At 31.0% G+C, this 20,321-nt stretch overlaps 2 protein-coding genes across 4 annotated transcripts in view; both read left to right on the top strand.

Annotated features, from left to right (window-relative positions):
• Positions 1-20,321, top strand: part of LOC136795284 (uncharacterized) — a 171,632-nt gene that overhangs the window by 148,320 nt on the left and 2,991 nt on the right. For all 3 annotated transcript variants that reach the window (XM_067045348.1, XM_067045347.1, XM_067045349.1), the window contains one exon: positions 18,588-18,700. In XM_067045348.1, the coding sequence (XP_066901449.1) occupies positions 18,588-18,700 (113 nt within the window). The remainder of the gene's footprint in view (positions 1-18,587; positions 18,701-20,321) is intronic.
• On the top strand, positions 3,869-8,718 carry LOC136795054 (uncharacterized). The gene has a single exon (XM_067045346.1). It carries the CDS (start codon positions 3,878-3,880, stop codon positions 7,775-7,777), a length of 3,900 nt encoding a protein of 1,299 aa, XP_066901447.1. The 5' UTR covers positions 3,869-3,877; the 3' UTR covers positions 7,778-8,718.

The raw sequence follows: 20,321 nt of genomic DNA, 5'->3' as shown, positions 1-20,321 counted from the left end.
TCGGGTTCGGGCGAGATCGGTTACATAAGGAACATTTAGGTCTTTATGGATGGTTTTATTAGTAACAAAATAAGGAGCATTGAGGATTTTACGAACATTAAAAAATATAATGAAATCTCGTGTCTGTACGTTTCATTTAGCAAGGATGTTGAACTATAAAATTTTAGGATTAATTATTGATAATATTTGGCCTATTGTTAATAAACATATTCAATATAATATGTCCCTTCTTGGTAGAACTCCTGAGTAAATAGAGATCAGACGATGCATCCTGTTTTTAAACTGTTAATTATAAACATTTAAGGTCCTTCGAGACCCCATATAACCTTGTACATTAAAACATTTATATTCCATCTCCGACCTGGTACGGAAAATACCCTGACGTTACTTCTGGCCGTCGTGATTTATGTACACAAGTAATATTTTTTTAAAATCTCTTGACAGAGTCTTGTCCCACATTGGTTTATTGCCAACTGAAATGAAATCAAAGACTATCATCGGTTAAGTTGCTTTTGAGTTTATTCCAAACGTGCATTTGTGCCAACCATTCATAACAAAGGAAGTGACAAAATTATCATTGATTTATTGTGATCATATATGGATATATTTTGATGAAATAGAATACTCACTTATCAGAGCTGATCTTGAAGTTGTTGCTCAGGTACTTGAGGCGCAATTTCTTGTATTACTTTATTATTTTGATGAAATTACGTAAGTTTTGCTAATTACCTTGCTAACTGATAATTTCTTCGTTTCGAAACATGAGCTAAATCGAGATAAAAAATATATTTTGTTGGACTGCACAATATTTCTCCCAGTTATAATGCAATAAATATTACACTTTAGTTAATTTGTGCATATTTACATTGTTCTTAATTAATTATAAAATACATTTCTAATAATTAATAATCATAACTCACCAAGCTTATTAAGTTGTAATATAATTTTCTCCACCTTTGCAGTACGCTGAATAAAATGTTTTCGATTATTTATATTCTAAAGTTTATTTTTTTTTTAGTTAAATTGTTTTATCAGACCATTCAGCATAGCTGAATAAATAATAAATATCTAAATAATTTTATTTTATACTCTACAGGGATCTGTTTAATTTGTATAAAAAAACCAATATAGTCGTCTATTATTTTAAGCACAAGATCCTAATCTTCGAAGAAGATTAATCCTATTATTTTATCACTTTGTTAAATTGGAGTGAAGCATGAATTCCTTCTTCAACCTTATGATGAGGACATTAATGACCTTATTCAGCTAGTACAGAATGACCGAAAACATAATCTCAAATTAGGTCCTTAAAATAACCCAAATGGTAATAAACCAGGAAGTATATAAGGAGACCGCTTATATAAAGATGCCTTGAACTTATACTTAATAAATACACTTATACTTTTTTCGAAAATCTGAACAGCTTTGTCTCCAAGTCAAGACCACTTGATACAAAAAACTAGTTTAGAAATGATAGTCTAAAGGTATATTTGAATTTTTTTTCGATTAATCATTTTTAATTAAAAATATTAAATCAGATAGGTGCAAGCAAGGAGCTAATAGGATGTAGGTTTGTTTCGAGAGTTTTGTAGAAAAACAAAACTGATTTTCTTAACTAATTATTAAACATCAAAATATACAAAGTCATACATTAATCAAGTATAAATAAATTTAATTAAAGGGAATCGATAATTACAATTTTTTGGAAACAGATGTCTGAATTAAACAAAAGCAGTTCCTACATAATTGTAAGTACCGGTTCCTTTTAATTAAATTTAGTGATATTTGATTTATCTCAATTTTTATTCTACATATTTTCTGGTTTTAGTCTTTAGTAATTACATAAAAAACTCATATCGTTTAAAAAAAAAGTTTTATTTTTTCTTTGGGGTATGAATATGACATATATATATTTTGTAATACAATTACATAATTAGTTAAATCACTCATTCTAAGAATTGGCATCTGCCATTGTAACTTGGCTGTACTAGGAGCAACTTAAACTTAACGTTCTGAAGACATGTAAGAGACAATAATATAAATATTCTTGGAAACAATGGTTGAGACAAAATCCTATAGTTTAAGAAAAAAAATCAGAAAAATCACTATGGCAGAAATATGAGAACAATAAAATTTCGAAACTTAGATATATATTATTTATTAATACCAACATATTCATAATACATATAAATATAATTAACTTTTCGAACCAAAAATTGGATTGTTTTTGTTAAATTTCGTTAAATGTAATGGTTTTTATTGTAACTATCAACCTTTTAAGTATTCAGTCTGGACTATCTTATGTCAAGATACCTTGTTTTCTTGTCATTTATTTATTATATAACACTGTTACTTCTCGGATAATAAATATAATATAAACTTCGTCGATTTTCTACAATAGTTATTTATAAGAAGCTTCAGAATTGGAATGTTTGGCAATGCTATTGGAGCTAACAGTAAACAAATATACCTGTTTTATATAAAATAACCCAGCCTTGGCACTGCATAAATATTTCAAAAGAAACTATTTATGGATTTCAGATTTTGTTATGAGCGACTTCCTTATCATCCTTTGACCTTCAGTGTAGTTTATCTCTGCTCCTCCTCCTATTTTCGTTTTTCGATAATCGGCTACTACAAGAAATGGAACTGGTGCCATACATGGGAAGGGGGATATGTAAGCTTCAATAAATAATCGCTCTCAAAAGCACGTGTTCTGACTCATCCCAACAACAAATACCGCTTCGTCTTGTCGCCCCGCCAGCGTTACTTCACAAGTTCTATTAATGTGTTTAGTTGGCAGGCACTTCCTTCCGGAACTGTTATTCCTTGCTTGATTACAATTAGAGATGGTTGTTATGCAAAGATTTTATACTTCCTTGTTCTCAGTCATCCCCTTAGTTATACGTCCCGTGCTCAATTGTTGAAACTAGCACTAAAGCAACAAGTTCGGCTTGACGTAGTCGATACGTGTTAATATACTGTATCATTAGCAATATATTGCTCCACTCAACGCCGTGAGAACGAACGGTTAGGTACTTAAATAATGAAGTTATTATATGTCTGAATCTCAAGAGAAACATATAGTTCTAAGAAGTACTTGTCATTGCATGCCTGTATATAGAAAATATCCTGACGATTTCGTAGGCTTTGTTTCTCATGAGCTAATTTATGTCCTGGAGAACAAAACAATTTTTCATCAAATAAAGAAAATCTTAATCTTAACTTTTTAGTTTTGCAATCCAGTCAAGTCATTAAAACTATTTTTATATTTAAAAGAACCCAAGATGGTATTCTTCCTGGTCTAAATTGGATTATGATGTCAATTTCAATGTTTTTTATTTATATTTATGAGTTTATACATATATATAGGTTATATATTAATAAATACATACTTAATAATCTATATATTATTAATTATATAATGGATTAGAGGTGGATTTTATATTTTAATTTTATACTCAATTTTAGATAATTCTTTTCTCCAATGATGCGAAACAAAATTTCCAATATGTTGATTCTTTATTTTACCAATTTTATATGCAAAGCTTTTTATTTGTATTCTTAATAAATTACTTATTAATTAAATTTATAAATCAAATAAAACAATAATTGTGCTAATTATGTTCCGTAGCTAAATAATAAATATTAGTTGGTACACGTAGCCCCTGATGGGCACGACGGCAATTGTTGCTTCACGTTTAGATCGTCTAGTTAGTATATTAAACGACGGTAAATTGATATAATGTAATGCTGAGTAATTGTCCATAGGTGTGTAGGTCGTTCCATTATTAATAGCTGTATAGGGCAGTGGAAGGGGGTCGTAGTAGGGGGTTGAGCGAGTGCCAGGGGCCAGTGCACTAGTGTTCGCCGTAGGATGGCCACCTACTGCAGGATCACAGGGAAGAGCCGCGGCCTCCCTAAACCCAACTACTTTCCGCTTTTACCGCCTATATCACCAGCAGACGCCAAGCGATTCTGCCGTATTACTGGAAAAGCTTATGGTCTGCCCAGCCATCATTATATTCCCGTACTTGTTGGTAAGCCTAGAAACAGAAAACAGTCTAAGCCACACATCATTATAAACGGTTATAAGTACTTTTTCCCATGCCTCCATGATGCCCCTAATCTTCAAGAAATCTTAGACACTAAAACTAAAAACGGTAAAAATGCTCAGTACGTTTACACAGTGAAGGAAAAGAAATGTAGTTTAGTTTTTACTGCTGAACTAGAAGCAGCTGTTAGGGATGGAGATGTCCGTGACGTGATGCTGGCTAAAGACAATGATACCGTACTTCTGAAACTGAAGCAAGGTGATGTTTCCCTTGAGATGAAAGAAATCGATGTAGAAGATCTTTCTTGTGACCTGTATGAAGGAGAAGGAGTAGCTATTCGTAAGGACAATACAGCTACCGGGCGTATAAGAAAGATTTTCGAGGACAAAGAAATGGTCGATGAACCTGTGATTCAGAAAAAACCTAAAAAAGAAATGAGGAGTTGGAAACGAGCGGAAATCTCTAAAGTGAAAATTCCTACAGTATCGTTTGAATCTTGGGTGTGGGATCAGTTTGAAGAAACTGGGACATCACCTGTTATCACGAGATTACCGACGCCGGTTTCTGTTGCTCCTATCAGTCTGGACTTGAGCCAATCTAAGCCAGGACTGATACAACAGCCTTACATGATTGAATCGTACATTGGCTTGGAACCTGCTTCGGTCATTGCTCCTTTTAAGCCTTTGATTATTGAACCAGATTCCGTTATCCAAGAGCGACTCAAATGTTTGTCTAATGAAGAACTTGCGAAAACTTTGAAACCGGAAATCCTTTTGGATAATGATTTGCTCCCACATCTGGAAGAGATATCGCAGATCACTCCCCTTCTCGAAAAAGGTTCTATTACATTTTTTGAAAGTGGCGGGGAAAGTGTAGGAGGTGTTATTGTAGATCTTGAAGGTAAAAAAAGAATGGTTGTTGGTCAAGAATTGGTTACAGAAGATGGGAAATTATTTGTTCCTGGGCAAACAGTTCTCACACCTTGTGGCCATAGTTTCGTTCCTGGTTTTGTCGTCGAATCTCACCAAGAATGTAAAATTGTACCAGGAGAGATTTTTACTGTCGAAGGAAAGAAAGTGTTTCTCACCGGTACGACAACACTTACTAATGCAGGAGAAAAGTTTGTCCAAGGTCAGTTCATGTCCACGCCTGAAGGAATTAAGTTCGTCCCAGGACAAACTGTTTATGCTAAAAATGAACTGCGATTTGTGGCCGGGCAGATAACAGCAGATGACCGGTTTTTGCCAGGCTTGACTAACACAACATCGGAGGGTACGGAATTTGTTCCTGGACAGTATGTTATAGTTGATGGCAATAAGAGCTTTGTTCCAGGCCAGAGTATTTGGACTGAAAGGGGATGGGAGTTTATGCCTGGAAAAACAGTGATTACTGAGGAAGGAAAAAAATTTGTCCCTGGGAGAGAGACGAAAGAAGGCTTTATGCCAGGTCAATTCATAATAGAAAATGGTAAGTCCATTTTTGTACCTGGCAAAACCGTTGAGGAAGATATTTTGAAATTCGTACCTGGCATGACAGTTGAAACTAAAGATGGTTCTAAGTTTGTACAAGGTCAAGTTGTTACTACTGATTCGGGTCAGAAATTTGTTCCTGGGAGAACTGAACTAATAGGTAATGAAATAGAATTTGTATCAGCTAAAAATACAGACGAAATTCTGTTTGAAAATACTAAATATATTGAAAGAAATACTCCAGTTTTTTCGGAAGGGGTTTTTGGCCATATGGTACAATCTAAGCTTGGTGTCGAATTTTTTCCTGGTTCAGCGGTCGGGCTTCCTGCCGGAAAAGTGGTGCCAGGAAAACTCATAAGAGGAGAAGAAGTCAAGTTTGTACCAGGTCTTATTCTTGATGGTGTATTCGTTCCCGGCCAAGTTGTTATGACTGATTCAGGCGAAGAGTTCATTCCTGGACAAGTTATTGAAACTTCAGAAGGTCCTAAATTTGTACCTGGTCAGATAATACAGTGTAAAGGTGTTTCGAAATTTGTTCCTGGGCAGACGGTACAGACAGCTGACGGACCTAAATTTGTACCCGGACAAATCGTTGAGACTAAATCTGGTCCAACTTTTATTCCAGGGCAGGTAATTTATACAGAAGAGGGAGGTTCAAAATTCGTTCCTGGTGAAGTAGTCGAAACATCAGAAGGACCTAGATTCGTTCCCGGAAGAGTTGTTGAAGCTGGTGATCATGTCACTTTTGTACCTGGCCAAGTTGTAGAAACAAATGATGGGCTTAAATTCATCGCTCCCGATCTTATTGGTGACAGCGAGGAAGATCGAGAATTTACGGTACAAGGGTTCGAAATAAGTCCGGAAGAGCTTGGACTTCTTCAGCCTAGATCATGTGTCCCGTCAGTGAAATCTTGGGAAATGTCAATAGACTCAAAAATGTTACGTCAACTTTCTGAGGCAGGCATGGGAATAGGTAGACAAGTGAGTATTGAAGTACCGGCTGTCGACGTCAAAACTGCCCCAGCAATGTCGGTAGCTTGCGCTCTTTCAAAAAAACTTGCTCTCGACCCGGTAACCACCCTGAAAATAAGCCAGATAATTGTTGCTGTTGTTCAGTTGGGTAAATTAGGGGAAATTCCAGGTTCGTCAGAAGAATGCAATACATTAAACAGAATTTTAGAAAGAGTAGTTCATTGCAAAAACGACGAAGAGGCTTACAAATTAATATCAAATATTATTGAAAAAGAATTTTCCTCGAATATGTTGCAAAGCGTAGACAGATTACATTCGTATATTACTTCAAAAGACTCGCCATTAAAAAGACTAAACAAGTTAAATATTCTCAAGGAACTTCTCAACTGTCATTCAAAACCTTTAGAAGTCATCGACAAACTAAATATAATTTTAAATGATGAAGAGGGTACAGTATGTTGTGCGCTGCAAAAACTATCAGAAACATCTCCTGAAATCGTTCCATTAATAATGGAACGATTATCTGATAGTATTGAAACGTTGGGAACTGAGAGAGAAGTAGTGGATATTTTGCACAAAATAATTGTATCAGCTGTTCGTGAGGCTTCTGAAATGAATATAGTTGATCTTTTGAAAGATACGGAAAACCTAAATTTAAAATCTCTTATATTAGAAGCTGTAGGATTGGCAAAAGCCCTAGATATGCATGACACAGCGGTAGCTCTTTTGGGTATACTTTCGAATCCAAAATGTACTGATATTTTAGCGGGAGATCGGTTAACTTTGGAAATCCTTCGAAGGCTTACAGTAATGAGGCAACTTGCTGCACGCAAGCCTGAATTGATAGCTGCTTTGAAGAAGCTCCATATGGACCCTTACGGTGCAAGAAGTGATCCGTCCTTGCGGCAATTAGTACGGGAAAGCGGTGCACTTTTGGTAGTTCCTGAAGACGGAATATCGTCAAAGAGTGTTCCTTCATCCTTGTTCTTTTCGCAAAACTCGTTGGCGATGGAAGAATTCTTGACTCGAACCAAACGGATATACAGTATCTTAGTTATAATCAAAAACGGGATCCAAGCTGTCATACCTAGGGAAGCTGCACACTCGGTACTAACTGGCTCGGTACCCTACGTTGTCTTAGACGAGAAAGGTCTTCATCACTTTCAACCAAAGCATGTGTTCAGTGCCTTGAAGTTGCCGAAAATCGCTACTCATTGGTTTTCGTCTTACAAATGTGAAATGGTTGATACACCTCTTAAAAGTGTAATCGAAACCAAATAGAGGAAGTGCTGTGATAAAGAATTCTCTTGAACTTTCAAATAATAATTTTATTTTGTATAATTTTTATTCAGACTATTCTGCATCATAGGTAATGTTAATAAGGAACAGCTTGTAATATCAACCTCGCACTTAGCAGCCTTTACTTTTTTTTGTACTAACCAGTGATTTACTTTACCAATACCTTTTGATCGTTACCTTCATATTAGCTTTAAAACTATTGGCTGTGATTGGATTAATTGTATATTGAGTATGCCACAGATAATGGTGAGATTTATAAGGGACCAACTCTTTGGCAAACTGTACTATTAAGTGTCAGGCGTATTCTAAAATAAACTCTTCCTCTTTTATGACAATAGAGTTCATTCACCCATTCTTATTTTTTCCTTTTCAATTTCTTGTACAGTAAATGAAAAATATTTTGAGGTATAGATAACCTATAAATTAAAAGTTCCTCGTATCTTAATTTAAAGAAGTGATTATCTATGTTCGGGTAAGACGCCTTTGCCAAAGAACATTTCTTATTAGAATATTGTAAATAAAGTGCTTGATGTTCCTAGTAATTGAGACTTAAATGGTCATTTAACAGATACCTGAAAAGGTAACTGAAATCCCATGGTTATTGTAGATTTGTGTTTTATTTTCCTGAATTATAGAACTAAATTTTACATTCTTTTTTAATACTTATTTTGAATTCGATTACGTTACCTTGTATTTGAGTTCATTTATTTTTTCTATGTATTGTTTTAAAAAAAAGAAATGCTCATCATAACGAGGAATAAAACGTATTATTGTCTAAGCAGTTCGTTTAGTGTTTCTATTACTGCTGTGTGAAACATTGCTTGTTGTTTGATTTAGACAAGTTTTATGAGTTGTAATTATAATTATTATTTTATAACTAGTTAATGGATCTTTGATATAAAAATGTAATAAATATTAAATAAAATGTTAACATTATCAGTCTATGTGTCCATTCTTTTAACCTTAACACTATAGTTTTTAGTTTAAAAGTTATCATAAATTAATTGGATGTAGGGGGAAAATGAGCATAGATCCTATAGTCCATTGTTTATGTAAAAATTACGATAAATTAAGTATTTTGAAATTATGGACTTGCAAAATGTGCAGTACATAAATGAATTTCTCAAAGGACTGCATGTGTTTTTTGTATTTCATTCATAAATCATTTAAAATTTAATTTTTATTAATCTTTAATAGCCTTCCAATAAATATTTTTATATACATATTAACTATATGAGGTACTAGTAAATAATGATTGAATTCGTGAAATTTAAAATACTTTTAAAAAACTGATAATATTTTGAATCAGCAAATAAAACAAAAATTAATTACTTTTTGACGATAACAAAATGACATATTTTATTTTCATTCACTTAATCTCCTTTCCCTTATCTAAGAGTCTGAACGAAACTAATAATGCAATGATAACAAGAAAATATGAAACCAAAGGTAAATAAAATTAACGAAAGGCTGACAGTAGTAAGTTTTATTTCTCTTAATTAAAAAAAAAATTCATTATTTTTTTTTAATGTCAAAATCGATAACATTAAAAAAAATAATGAATTATTTTTTTTAATTAAGAGAAATAAAACTTACTACTGTCAGCCTTTCGTTAATTTTATTTACCTTTGGTTTCATATTTTCTTGTTATCATTGCATTATTAGTTTCGTTCAGACTCATAGATAAGGGAAAGGAGATTAAACACCAATTTTAAACAAATTTAAATACAACTAATATTTTAATGTGCCAAAAAAATGCTTACACATCTTTTTACTTTGTAAATCGATACGAAATTAGCTTTTCTTCGATATTTAAATTTCTAGAAGGATTAAAGAACCAAGAACAATCGACTATGTAGTTATTAAACACACGTCTCTGATTAATAATATTATTAAAAGAAATTTTTATTAAATGTGCTCATCATTATTACTAATTATTTCAATTTAAGAACTGTTATATTTGCGAATATTTTAAAATATTTTACAGAGCTTCTGTAATAGTTATTTCGAGTTTTAGTACTGAACTATAAATCAAAAGCTATAGAGAAATAGGAACATACACGAAATAAAATAAACCATGGAAGCTGAAGGATCATGAGTACAGAAAAATCCAAAAACTGTCCCAATATGAACAGTGAATACAGTACGAGAGATAAATGTTTGTGTGTGCTATCAATTCTCACAAATACAGGGTTTGAATTTTTTTCGTTCGTCCTTGTTAAATGCTATTACATGGCATACCAAAAGTCAAGAAAAATCTAATATTACAAAATCCGTTTGTTATTGTCATATATTGTAACAAATTTGCATTAATTTTTTAAAAAACGTTTTATTTTGTTGTTGATTATGATGTTTTGAAGATGTTGAGCACTGAATGAAAAATATTTTCGGCCAACATTTTGTTATTTATTCTTAATTTTTAAAAATGATTACATAACACTTCCTAAGATGAAATATTCTGTAAATTAATTCTTCTTAAGATTTTTAAAAAGGAAAAAATCAATATGGTGGCAAAAAAAAAACATATTTGGCAAGTATAGGTTTTTCTAGACTTTTGGTATGTTATAAAGAAACCAACACTTTATGAGAATCCGTTCTATCTTTAACCTATTTTTCCCTTATAACCCAACCCCCCTCTACTTATTTATGAACTTGTTTATTTGTAACAATGCATATACAAACATACTTGAACCCTTCCAATACCAGGTGAAAAAAAATACACTAAATAGCATACTTATGCCCACCACATAATTTTGGCGATTATAGTCATTAGTACAGATCCAAACTCATAAATCAATGTAATATTACTGATAAATAAAATAATTTTTAAGCATGTATTTTTACAAAACACAAAATCAATGAAATTTTGAACCTATAAAATACATAAATCACAGCGAAAGAAATATGAAAAATGACAAAATAGAGTAATAGATACTAATAAAAAAATTAAATAAATAACCAAAACATTAGAAAGTCTATTTATAATTTTTACAAAAAAAAAAAAAAATGTTGAATCCGAGTCCTGTTAGCAAGTAAAATTTTCGTACATTTTACCAGAATGGAAATAAAAAAAATATTAGGTGAACTTGGGTAAGTGGATCCTAAAGTTCATTAGTTCAAATTCTAATTGATTCCCATTCGTAATTATTTTTAATTTTGCTCTAAATTGTTAGAGTTGTTGATCTTTAACCACATTTTTTCTGGTTCTCTGTATTTCATTACAAAAAAAAAAATATATTATATCTTTTGTTTACGTTTCCTCTAGCCTACAGAATTAGAATGAATTTAACATATAGAAATTCAGGGAGGAAAAAAATACAAATGAGATATGTTGAGGTTTCAAGCGCTCTACCACCTTGGAAAACCTGCAGTTATTTCGACTTGGTTTCATTTGATGTAGAGACCATATCAGATGACGTCAGATTTTTCTCTTTCAAGAACCTAGTAATCTGAATTTTCCTCGACTCCAGTTTAGCTTAGGGGATATTGATAAAATTCATTTTATAGTGCCTTCATAAAATATAATTACGAAAAAAAATGTTTAAAACCTCTTAACCTTATTGGAGATGAGAATGTCATGTTTTTGTAGAATTTAGGCAAATATAGTCTTTTTCACTGTTGCATTTGTAAAATGAGGCCATATAAACTTGTTGAACAATTTTACATAATTTTGTTTGACTAAGTTAGTTTCACTAATTGTTTTAATCATTGTTAGAAAAATAAAGGAATAAAGGCGTTTGAAAATATATTTTAATATTGCAGCTGGGGTGAAAATGAAAATCGAATAGGCCGAAACATTGCAAAAATCTGAAATTTTCAGATACAAATAAGTACATAAAGAATGAAACTGTAATAAGTTTTTATAATTATTATTATTATATAATTTTATTTTAAGTTTTTATTAATATATTATTTAATACAGTTCATAACGTTGTTCGTGGTCTTGGAAAAAAAACCACTATGAAGTTGTTCATTAGAGAAATAAACATAAGTAAATATTCCTTATGAAAGTAAAGTACTGCATTCTGTCTAGACGTACTACAACCTGTAAACAAACGTGTTTTGGTTTGAAAGAAAAATTTTCATTAACCCCTTATTGCAAATTTTCTCTTATTAACAATGTGAAATCATCTAATTCATTTTTCTAATTTTACGATAGTGATATACAAATAACCAGATCATGGTGTCTCGGCGGAGATATCTGTTCTTGAAGACATCTCGTAACGCTTTTCAAGGACCTTCTCGGTTTACAATCAATTTTTTGTACGAGAATGATCCTCTGCGATCTTTTGTCAGTGAGCATTCTTTGAAACCCTGAAATTCATATTTCTCCTTTCATTACATAGTCTAGCCTAGTAAAACCTTTCAAGTTCAATTTATAACAGACTAAAGCAATATTTTAGGTTAATTTATTAGACTTGGCCGTGACATATTGGAGGCATGCCTCGTAACGTGGCAACAGTACTGTCTTCAACAGCTCTTTCTCACTGTCATATTATATTTCGCTCTATCTTTAAATAACTTAATATAATGCCGAAAAATCGCATGCGCAAACACTTCCTTGGACTTGATCTAAATTGACATCGCAAGAAAAATTTACGGTTGTTTTTAGATGAAGAAAGTATATTGTTTTTATGTGAAGGCAGTCTCGACATTTTCCGTATCGATCCAAAACATTATGGTGTTATAAATACATGGGAATAATAAATTTTCGTTTATACTTGTAAATATGTATATTAGGAGAAATTGTACCTTTTCATTTATTATTTTCAGTTTAATTGTATTTGTTTTTTTATCATCAGAAGTTAGTCACCTAATGTTTTATGACATGACATATGTTTTTATTTTATTTGTTTTAATTTTATTTTATATATTTTTTTAATTATTACTGTTCATTTTAATTTTTTCAAATTCATTATTTTTTATGATGGTTTATAATTTTATTTTCATTTCATATTTTACTCTAAGGCTCTAATGCCTAATTTTGACACCTGTAATATTATTCTAAAGGGATCAATCCCAGAATAAATAAAGAATATTATTATTAATACTACTCAAAGTGCTCAGATTCCCTGCATTTCCACTCCTAAAGATTTTTTTATAACTCTATCATTTTCACAAATCCTATTTGTCAATATCCTGTATAAAATAAATAATCCTAACCATTAATTGAAAACGGTAAAATAGTTTATGTATTTTAATATCATTTCCTTTTAATTAATAGTATTAATCTAACCTGTTTAATAAATAGGTTGTAAATAGCTAAAGAGCTGAAACGTCACTTGAAATAATGAAAATTTTGTAAAAGGTTTTTTATAAATATATAGAAGATGGGTTTGAAAAAGTGGTTCTAATTTCTTCTTCATCTGTTCAGATTAATATTGTGATATAAATAACTTTTATACATTTTTTTTCTAAGTGAACTACCATATAAAAAAAAGTTGTTTATCATAAATATCTATTTAAGAAGATTGTCGAAAGAGTTTTAAGTATAGGACAATATTTTTTAATTTACTTTGTGGACTGGGTAGAGTAGGTATATTTATCAAGAATCTTACAAGGGATAATGCTGCTTACACTGCACCCGAAGATATTGCTGCTTACATTTTAGTATTTAACATAAAGTAGTTCCATGGGCAGCTTTAATCATTGAAATTTAAAAAATCTAAAACGTTTAACCTTAAATACCTGAAACTGAAACTCATACGATATTACACGATATTTACCATAATGATTATTTATTATTTATGAGTATATTATATATATACTCTCACACAGGGTGTTTTCACTCCCCTTAACCTCTACGATTTAAGGAATATCGACATGATTTATGTTGAGCCATAACCATAGATTTGCTCTATCTTTTGAAGCTATTGTTAATTCTCTAACTTACTGCAATACTTCTCTAGAGCACCTAACTCTGGAATCCCCAGTAGAATAGCTCACTTTTTTTTTTTGGATTCTGATTAATTGGATTTTAAAAATAATTCATATTGGGTACTATTTTGATCCGCCGCGTCCTGAAGGCGTAAATCTTTAAAAACTTTTTTCTTCGTTGATGTTATGCCCATAAACATTGCAAAAATCAAATAATCATATTTAAAAAAATATCTTTTTCCGAGGATACTAAAATGGCTCGCTCTCATGATAATAAAACCTGACTTAAAAACTCTTCAAATTATGATGACGGATTTTTATGGAAAATAATATTCTGAAACTATTTTGTTCTTTAGGGTTCGAATTTTCGCAGGTAAATCGTCATAAAAAAGTAAACAGCCTGCTAAATTTTTTGGTGATTTATGCCGTCACGCCGATAAAGTCTGATTTAATATCAAAATCCGTAAAAAAAAAATACATCATTCCATGGGTAATTCCGGAGTTCGCACGGACATTAGAGATGGTTAAAACAACAGCTATACACCCAAAGGATATACTATATATCACTGTTATGACTCAGTGAAAATCAAAAATTGTTCAAGTTGGAGGGGGGAGGGGGGGAGAAGCGGTGAACTTGTATGTGGAGACACTGTGTAATATATGTACACAATGTTATTTGGTAATTAATAAAGTGTTGATATTGATTAATAGTTAATTCGTTATAATGCTTAAATTTTTTTTGACCTGATTTCCTGATAATTTAAAGTCTCTTTTCTATTCAAATCAGTGAATCTCGCAAAATGTATGCTATAAAACTTACGACAAGATCAATAATTTTTTTCTCTGTAAGTTGCTATTTCAAGCCTATATTAAATTCTTCTTATACAGGAAATCTGTTTCATGAAAGTCTTGCCAAAGGCTAAATGGCGGAGACTTTTGGAGGAGGCCCAGGCCCTATAATGGCTTTTCGCGTCACTGACCATCGTTCAATTTATCCTTGTTGACCGAACTAATTCTTAATTTTTAGCTATGCTTCTAACAGGATTTCCTCCTAAAAATGTCAATTTTAATATTTTAACTATCATAAAAAAATAAATAAGATACAATAATGAGCCCAAATTGAAATTAAGAAGATAGTCGTGAACGGTCAAGTCCGATACGTAATTAACTGGGCGCTGGTCGTGCTGAGACTATTTCGTTCACGCTTGGAGTAATAATCCTGTAAATTTTTTTCTTATTAGTTTTTTTGGTTTTTTATAGGATTTTTTTATTATCTACTTGAAATATAGGAATAATTTCGTCTCCTATAAACTGCACAAAATAACATAAACCTACCGAAACAAATTACAACCGGAGGTAAAAATAAAATTTAAAAAATTAAGGAGTTCTTCTTTATTTGATACTACTTTTTTCTAGCTTTCCTTTCCTTTTTTTATAAAAACATAAATGGAAAAGTTATTGGAATGGATTGGAAGAGTTGCTATTCTGCTTTCTAACAATTTAATAATGTTGGATTTGGATAAAATCCTATAATACCTTCATAGGAAATTTTGTCCAAAAATTTATAACTTTTAATTTCAGTGAAAACTTGCTCTTATTTATTTTAATAGAGCCTAAGAACGAACCTCTCTTGCTTTCCCTAAAGAAAAATTCTGGACTACTTTATGAAAAGCCTCTTTAGTTTTTGGTTATATTTTATAAATTTTCTCTCATTTATCACAATTGGCAATATTTTATTATTATTTTATATATACTCATATTAACATATAATCTGGATAAAATGACGGGATCTAGGAATAACTTGCTTCATTAGCACCTTAGACCGGAACACACTTCAGTCACGTGATAGGTGTACTGGCCAGTAAATACATTCATCAGTCAAAACAAACGCCATGTAAACTATGCCCACGCCTCCACAGAAGCCTATATCCTTACTTCCCTATCGGTCGATATTCATTGCATTCCTCACAAAATTCAGTTTATTTCAAAACCATTAGTAATTAATAGTTATAAAATTATATAGTCATATTTTATTTAATTTTAACAGGATATTATATTCATAACTTGTAGGCATATTAAGCTAAAAAGGATTTCTTGCTACACTAAGCTACTCGTTATCCACCAATAAATACATTTTTCGGAACTATCAAGAAAATATTCAATGACCCTTAAAAATGGAAATTTTAGGTAATGACATTCTCACCAGGCTTGTTAAATTTTCGCCAAAATAAAATTAATTTATTACTGCTTATTTATACGTATATTTATCCCTGAACGCATGTTTCCATGGTTGTTATGACAATAGTAAAAACGTCATGACTTGTCATAACAACCATTGGAATTCGAAAAAAAAAAAATATATTTTCTTCTTTAGTTAATAATAAAATTTATTCATAGCTCATTTTTGTGCATTTCTTAATATGACTAACAATCAGAGATGGTTAATTTTTTTTTCAGAAAAGACTTTGCTAATGTTTAAAATCATTTAATTGTACATATAATTAGGTTATAAATATATAACCTTAAGGTCAAAGTTTAATCAAAGTCGTTTGAGCCGTTTAGGAGAAAATAGTAAAAAAAAACTGTACACATTTTCGTTTTGAAGCTTGGTTGTTTACATACATACATACACAAAGACCATTTTGCGCGACTTGGTTGATTAAGCTTAGAGAGTATTGATTAGAAACTAATTTATGGTACATTTACCCAACTTCATTTTAAGTTCTGTAATGTTCTTCATTTTAACATCTGTAACTGATAGACCCTGAGATTTGCCATAATAAATTTACAAAACGTTAATTTTCTGTTACAGATGTAAATATACAGATGTATATTTGCACTCTAATAGAATTTAGGTGTATGTACCATAAGGTATTTTCTAATGGTTATTTTGAATTATTGCTGTTTCCATGATATTTGCCAAAATAGATTCGTAAAATCTTGATTGCTAGTGATTTAGAAAATAAAAAACATTTGAAAACCTTATATCTAGTACTACTGGATGCACAGACGTCTATTATCACTCAAATTGAGGCTCTGTACATGTACCATTAAGTTGGTATCTAATGATTATCTTGGTTCGTAGCAATTTTCATGATATTTACCAAAATAAATTCGCATGTTTATTTTTGATTATTTGAGGAAAAATTGGTATTTTATAAACCAAATTTATACTACTATCAAAAAGATTTTACTAATTCTTATTGTTCGTTGGATGGCTATAAAGATACTGAGCTCTGGAAAATATTAGGTTTTTCAGTTATTCCGCCATCGTTTTATTAATTGTTCTTATTTTTTAAAACCAATAAAATATTATTTTTCAGTTTAAATTTTTTTCAAATCTATACATCATAGCATTTTTTTTAATTTTTTTTTATGACTTTTGAAAAAACAACAAACAAAAAAATTCAAACCCAACCCAAAAACCTATATCTCCTCTCCTACTGGTTAGTTGTTTGCTGGTATTTTTTAATCCTATTAATTTAAATTGTTCCTGGGACCTCACCCCTCATTGTAATTTATTTAACATTTAAAAAATAATAAACAAGTCATAAATAGTATAAAACATGAATAAATAATTGTACTCAAAACGTAAAAAATTGTCCAAGTGTTAATATCAAGTTGGACAAATAACAAATTGAATAATTACAACTTGAACGGATTTTTTTTTTCATATATCTCTCAAAACGGACTTTTCAATGTTTTTGTTATCAACCATTTTTATGAGAACCATTGAGGTTAAACATACTCTTATGGGCCGAAATGAAAGCTAATTCAATTTACTGAAGTTATTCTATGTGACTGTTATGGTTGAAGGAATATGTCACAAAATGAGAGAGTACTACAAAAATTTGTCTCTTTGAGAAAAATGGTTATTTTTGGAAGAGCTGTATCATAGGAAGTAATGTTGGTACAGTACTCATTTTTTTGCTCAAATTGTCGAATATTTTCACGATTTTAAATAATAATACAAGCTGCCAAAGTCAAGGGCTATTTGTATTAGTGTCTAATAATCCATTCTTACCATATATACCGACTAAACCAAAGAAACAAAATTAAATGATAAAAATAATTGATACTTTAGAACAAAAATAAATTATATATATATATTATATTATATTGACTTAATATGTGTAAATATTTAGTCAGTATAATAAAAACCGATAACATAACAGAAATAATTTGTATACAAGATAAAGAAAATTAAGTTTAACTAAAAATATAATAAATATATCTGACATAAAAAAGAATGATAAGAAAAGATAATCTGTCAGGCACAAAGTGTTTGAGTTATTTAGTTACAATAGCTTAAAATCCCAATTATCGTCCTAGTTTTTGCAAAAGGTAAAATTTATAAGCAACAAATGAAGATTTTGGTTATTGTTCTTATTAAAAGTTTCAATTATTAAAACATCAACAAAAATGTTGACCTTAATAATAGATTACTTGGGTTTTATTTAATAATAGTACTATTACATAGGACCAGTGATGCGACGAGAGGGATGCGCTGGAATCTTTTGAGCTCTGCTCTACCCCTCACACGTGGGGGATAGAGTGGGCTCAGGGATCCTCAGGTCGATTGTGTAAATATTGTATATTAGAGTGTAAATGTGACTAGAGACTATATTATTTTATCATTATGTTATTTTATTTATTTATTTTTCATACAGATAGTTTGATTATGTTCATTTTGTTTATTCTTTTGTTTGTATATATTTTAAGAGTTTTTTTATTATTTTTTTTTTTTATTCATTTATTTATTTTATTTTATTTTAGTATGTATGAGATCATTCATCACTATTACCTATTGCCCACAACTGTGTGGCAGATTGTAATATCTATCAATAAATAAAAAGTATTATTTAAAAAAAAAAGACTATTACATAATATTCATTATAGATATTGGATATTTCAGGGCGCTGGAGAGGTGTTCACTATAAGTCAAGACTTTCGCTCCGACGACGGGATCAGCCTCCACAGGGGGGAGAAGGTGGTCCTAATCAGTACTAAAGGCCAGGACCCAGCCAAGTAAGTAAAATTAATCAATTAAATTCATAATACTACTATTAGCATAAATTCTGAAGCCGTTGTAGACTAATGAGGTAAGGCGTTACCTTAACAACCCCGAAACAGGAGCAAAAATTTAGGATATTTGAACCAAGAGCAGGACGATTTTTAAATATATCTCAAATATATTTTTCCTAGGTGCAAAAAAAGTTCATATTATATAAAAAAATTTAATTTCATATTCTGGAAGACCAGCTTCTTCATATCTGTCCGGCCCCCCGATTTCCTGCCCCTCAGAACCTCCAGGTCGTAAAATCTAACTATATTTGGCTACGTACTCTCTCTCATCCCATCATTTTTACTGACATTCAATTACTTTGAGACTCCTAATGATTTATTTAATGGTCCCTCAGTTAAAAATAGGGGCTGGCGCTGTACCTGAAATTCTTTTAAGTATAAAAAAAAAGATGCTTGGCACATTTTTTTTTTTTGTGACATTCTTATACCAATATCAATTGGTAACAGTATCAATTATTAATTATCTTCGTGACTAACTATCTGCGGTATAAATTGTACTTATTTATTTTTCCTAATTAATTTAGGGTTAATGATATCTATCGTATTTTAATGTCCAAAGGTGGGCCTGGAATACCTTATGGTATGTGTAAAAGTAGGTACTTGCAGGGACATGATTATTAGAGAGAGTAGGGGGGTGTCATCCCCCAATAATTTGAAAAACTGAAAAATTGAGATTTAAACTTACAAAATATTTAGTTGGGAATTTGGAGGGTATGCTTTCTAAACTGAGTTCATTTTAATATTAATAGTAATGAACATATATATCGTTTTATCAAACAGAAAAGTAAAGAATAAATAAAATAAAAATTCTTGTATTTTAAGTTATTTTTCTTTATTTTTTTTTAAATTTAAGGGCGTCATGCGTCATTCCAGTTCATGGTATCTAGCTACTAAGGACGTCGTTGCGAAGGGGGCGGGGGGAGAACGGTAATCTCCCCAGTAATTTGAAGACCCGAAAAGTCAGGAAATTTGAGAGTTTAAAAGTCGAAAAATTATTCAAAGAGCTTATTACATTTTTTATTTATTTATTTAATGTGATTTACAACTGTACAAATAATAAATACAATAAGTAAATATGTTGAATGTTTCATTTACACTTGAAAATCTTGGGAAGGAACCACCCATTGATAGTACTTCAAGCATTAATTTAAATTAGAAGGTCCCGTGGCCATCTTCTTTTCAGACACCTCGCAGGATTATCAGGGATTGTTAAAGATGAAAGATTAAGAATTAATTATAGGGTTAGGATGGGTAAGGAGTTTGGAATGAAAAGACGCATATCTGCGTAAGACGCAGGTCTTTGTGGATGAGTTTATTTGTAATGTAATAAGGAAAATCAAGGATTTTACGTAGGATTTTGGATTGTAAGGATTGGATGCGGGTGTAATTTGATGGTTTGGTAGAGCCCCAGAGCTCAATTCCATATGTCCAAATTGGTCTGATTATCGTAGTGTATACTAATTTTTTGTAGTGAATGGGAAGTTTAGTGCGTTTGTCAAGTAAGTGTTGTAGGAATCGGAATCTACGAGCAGTTTCTGCTTATTACATTTTTAAAAAAAATTAT

Source organism: Halyomorpha halys, unplaced genomic scaffold (genome assembly GCF_000696795.3).
Source record: "Halyomorpha halys isolate HHAL.00 unplaced genomic scaffold, Hhal_1.1 Scaffold179.1, whole genome shotgun sequence".
NCBI classification, from domain to species: Eukaryota; Metazoa; Arthropoda; class Insecta; order Hemiptera; family Pentatomidae; genus Halyomorpha; species Halyomorpha halys.
Note: the sequence above shows the minus strand (reverse complement) of the source record. Positions and strands in the feature narration are given on the sequence as shown.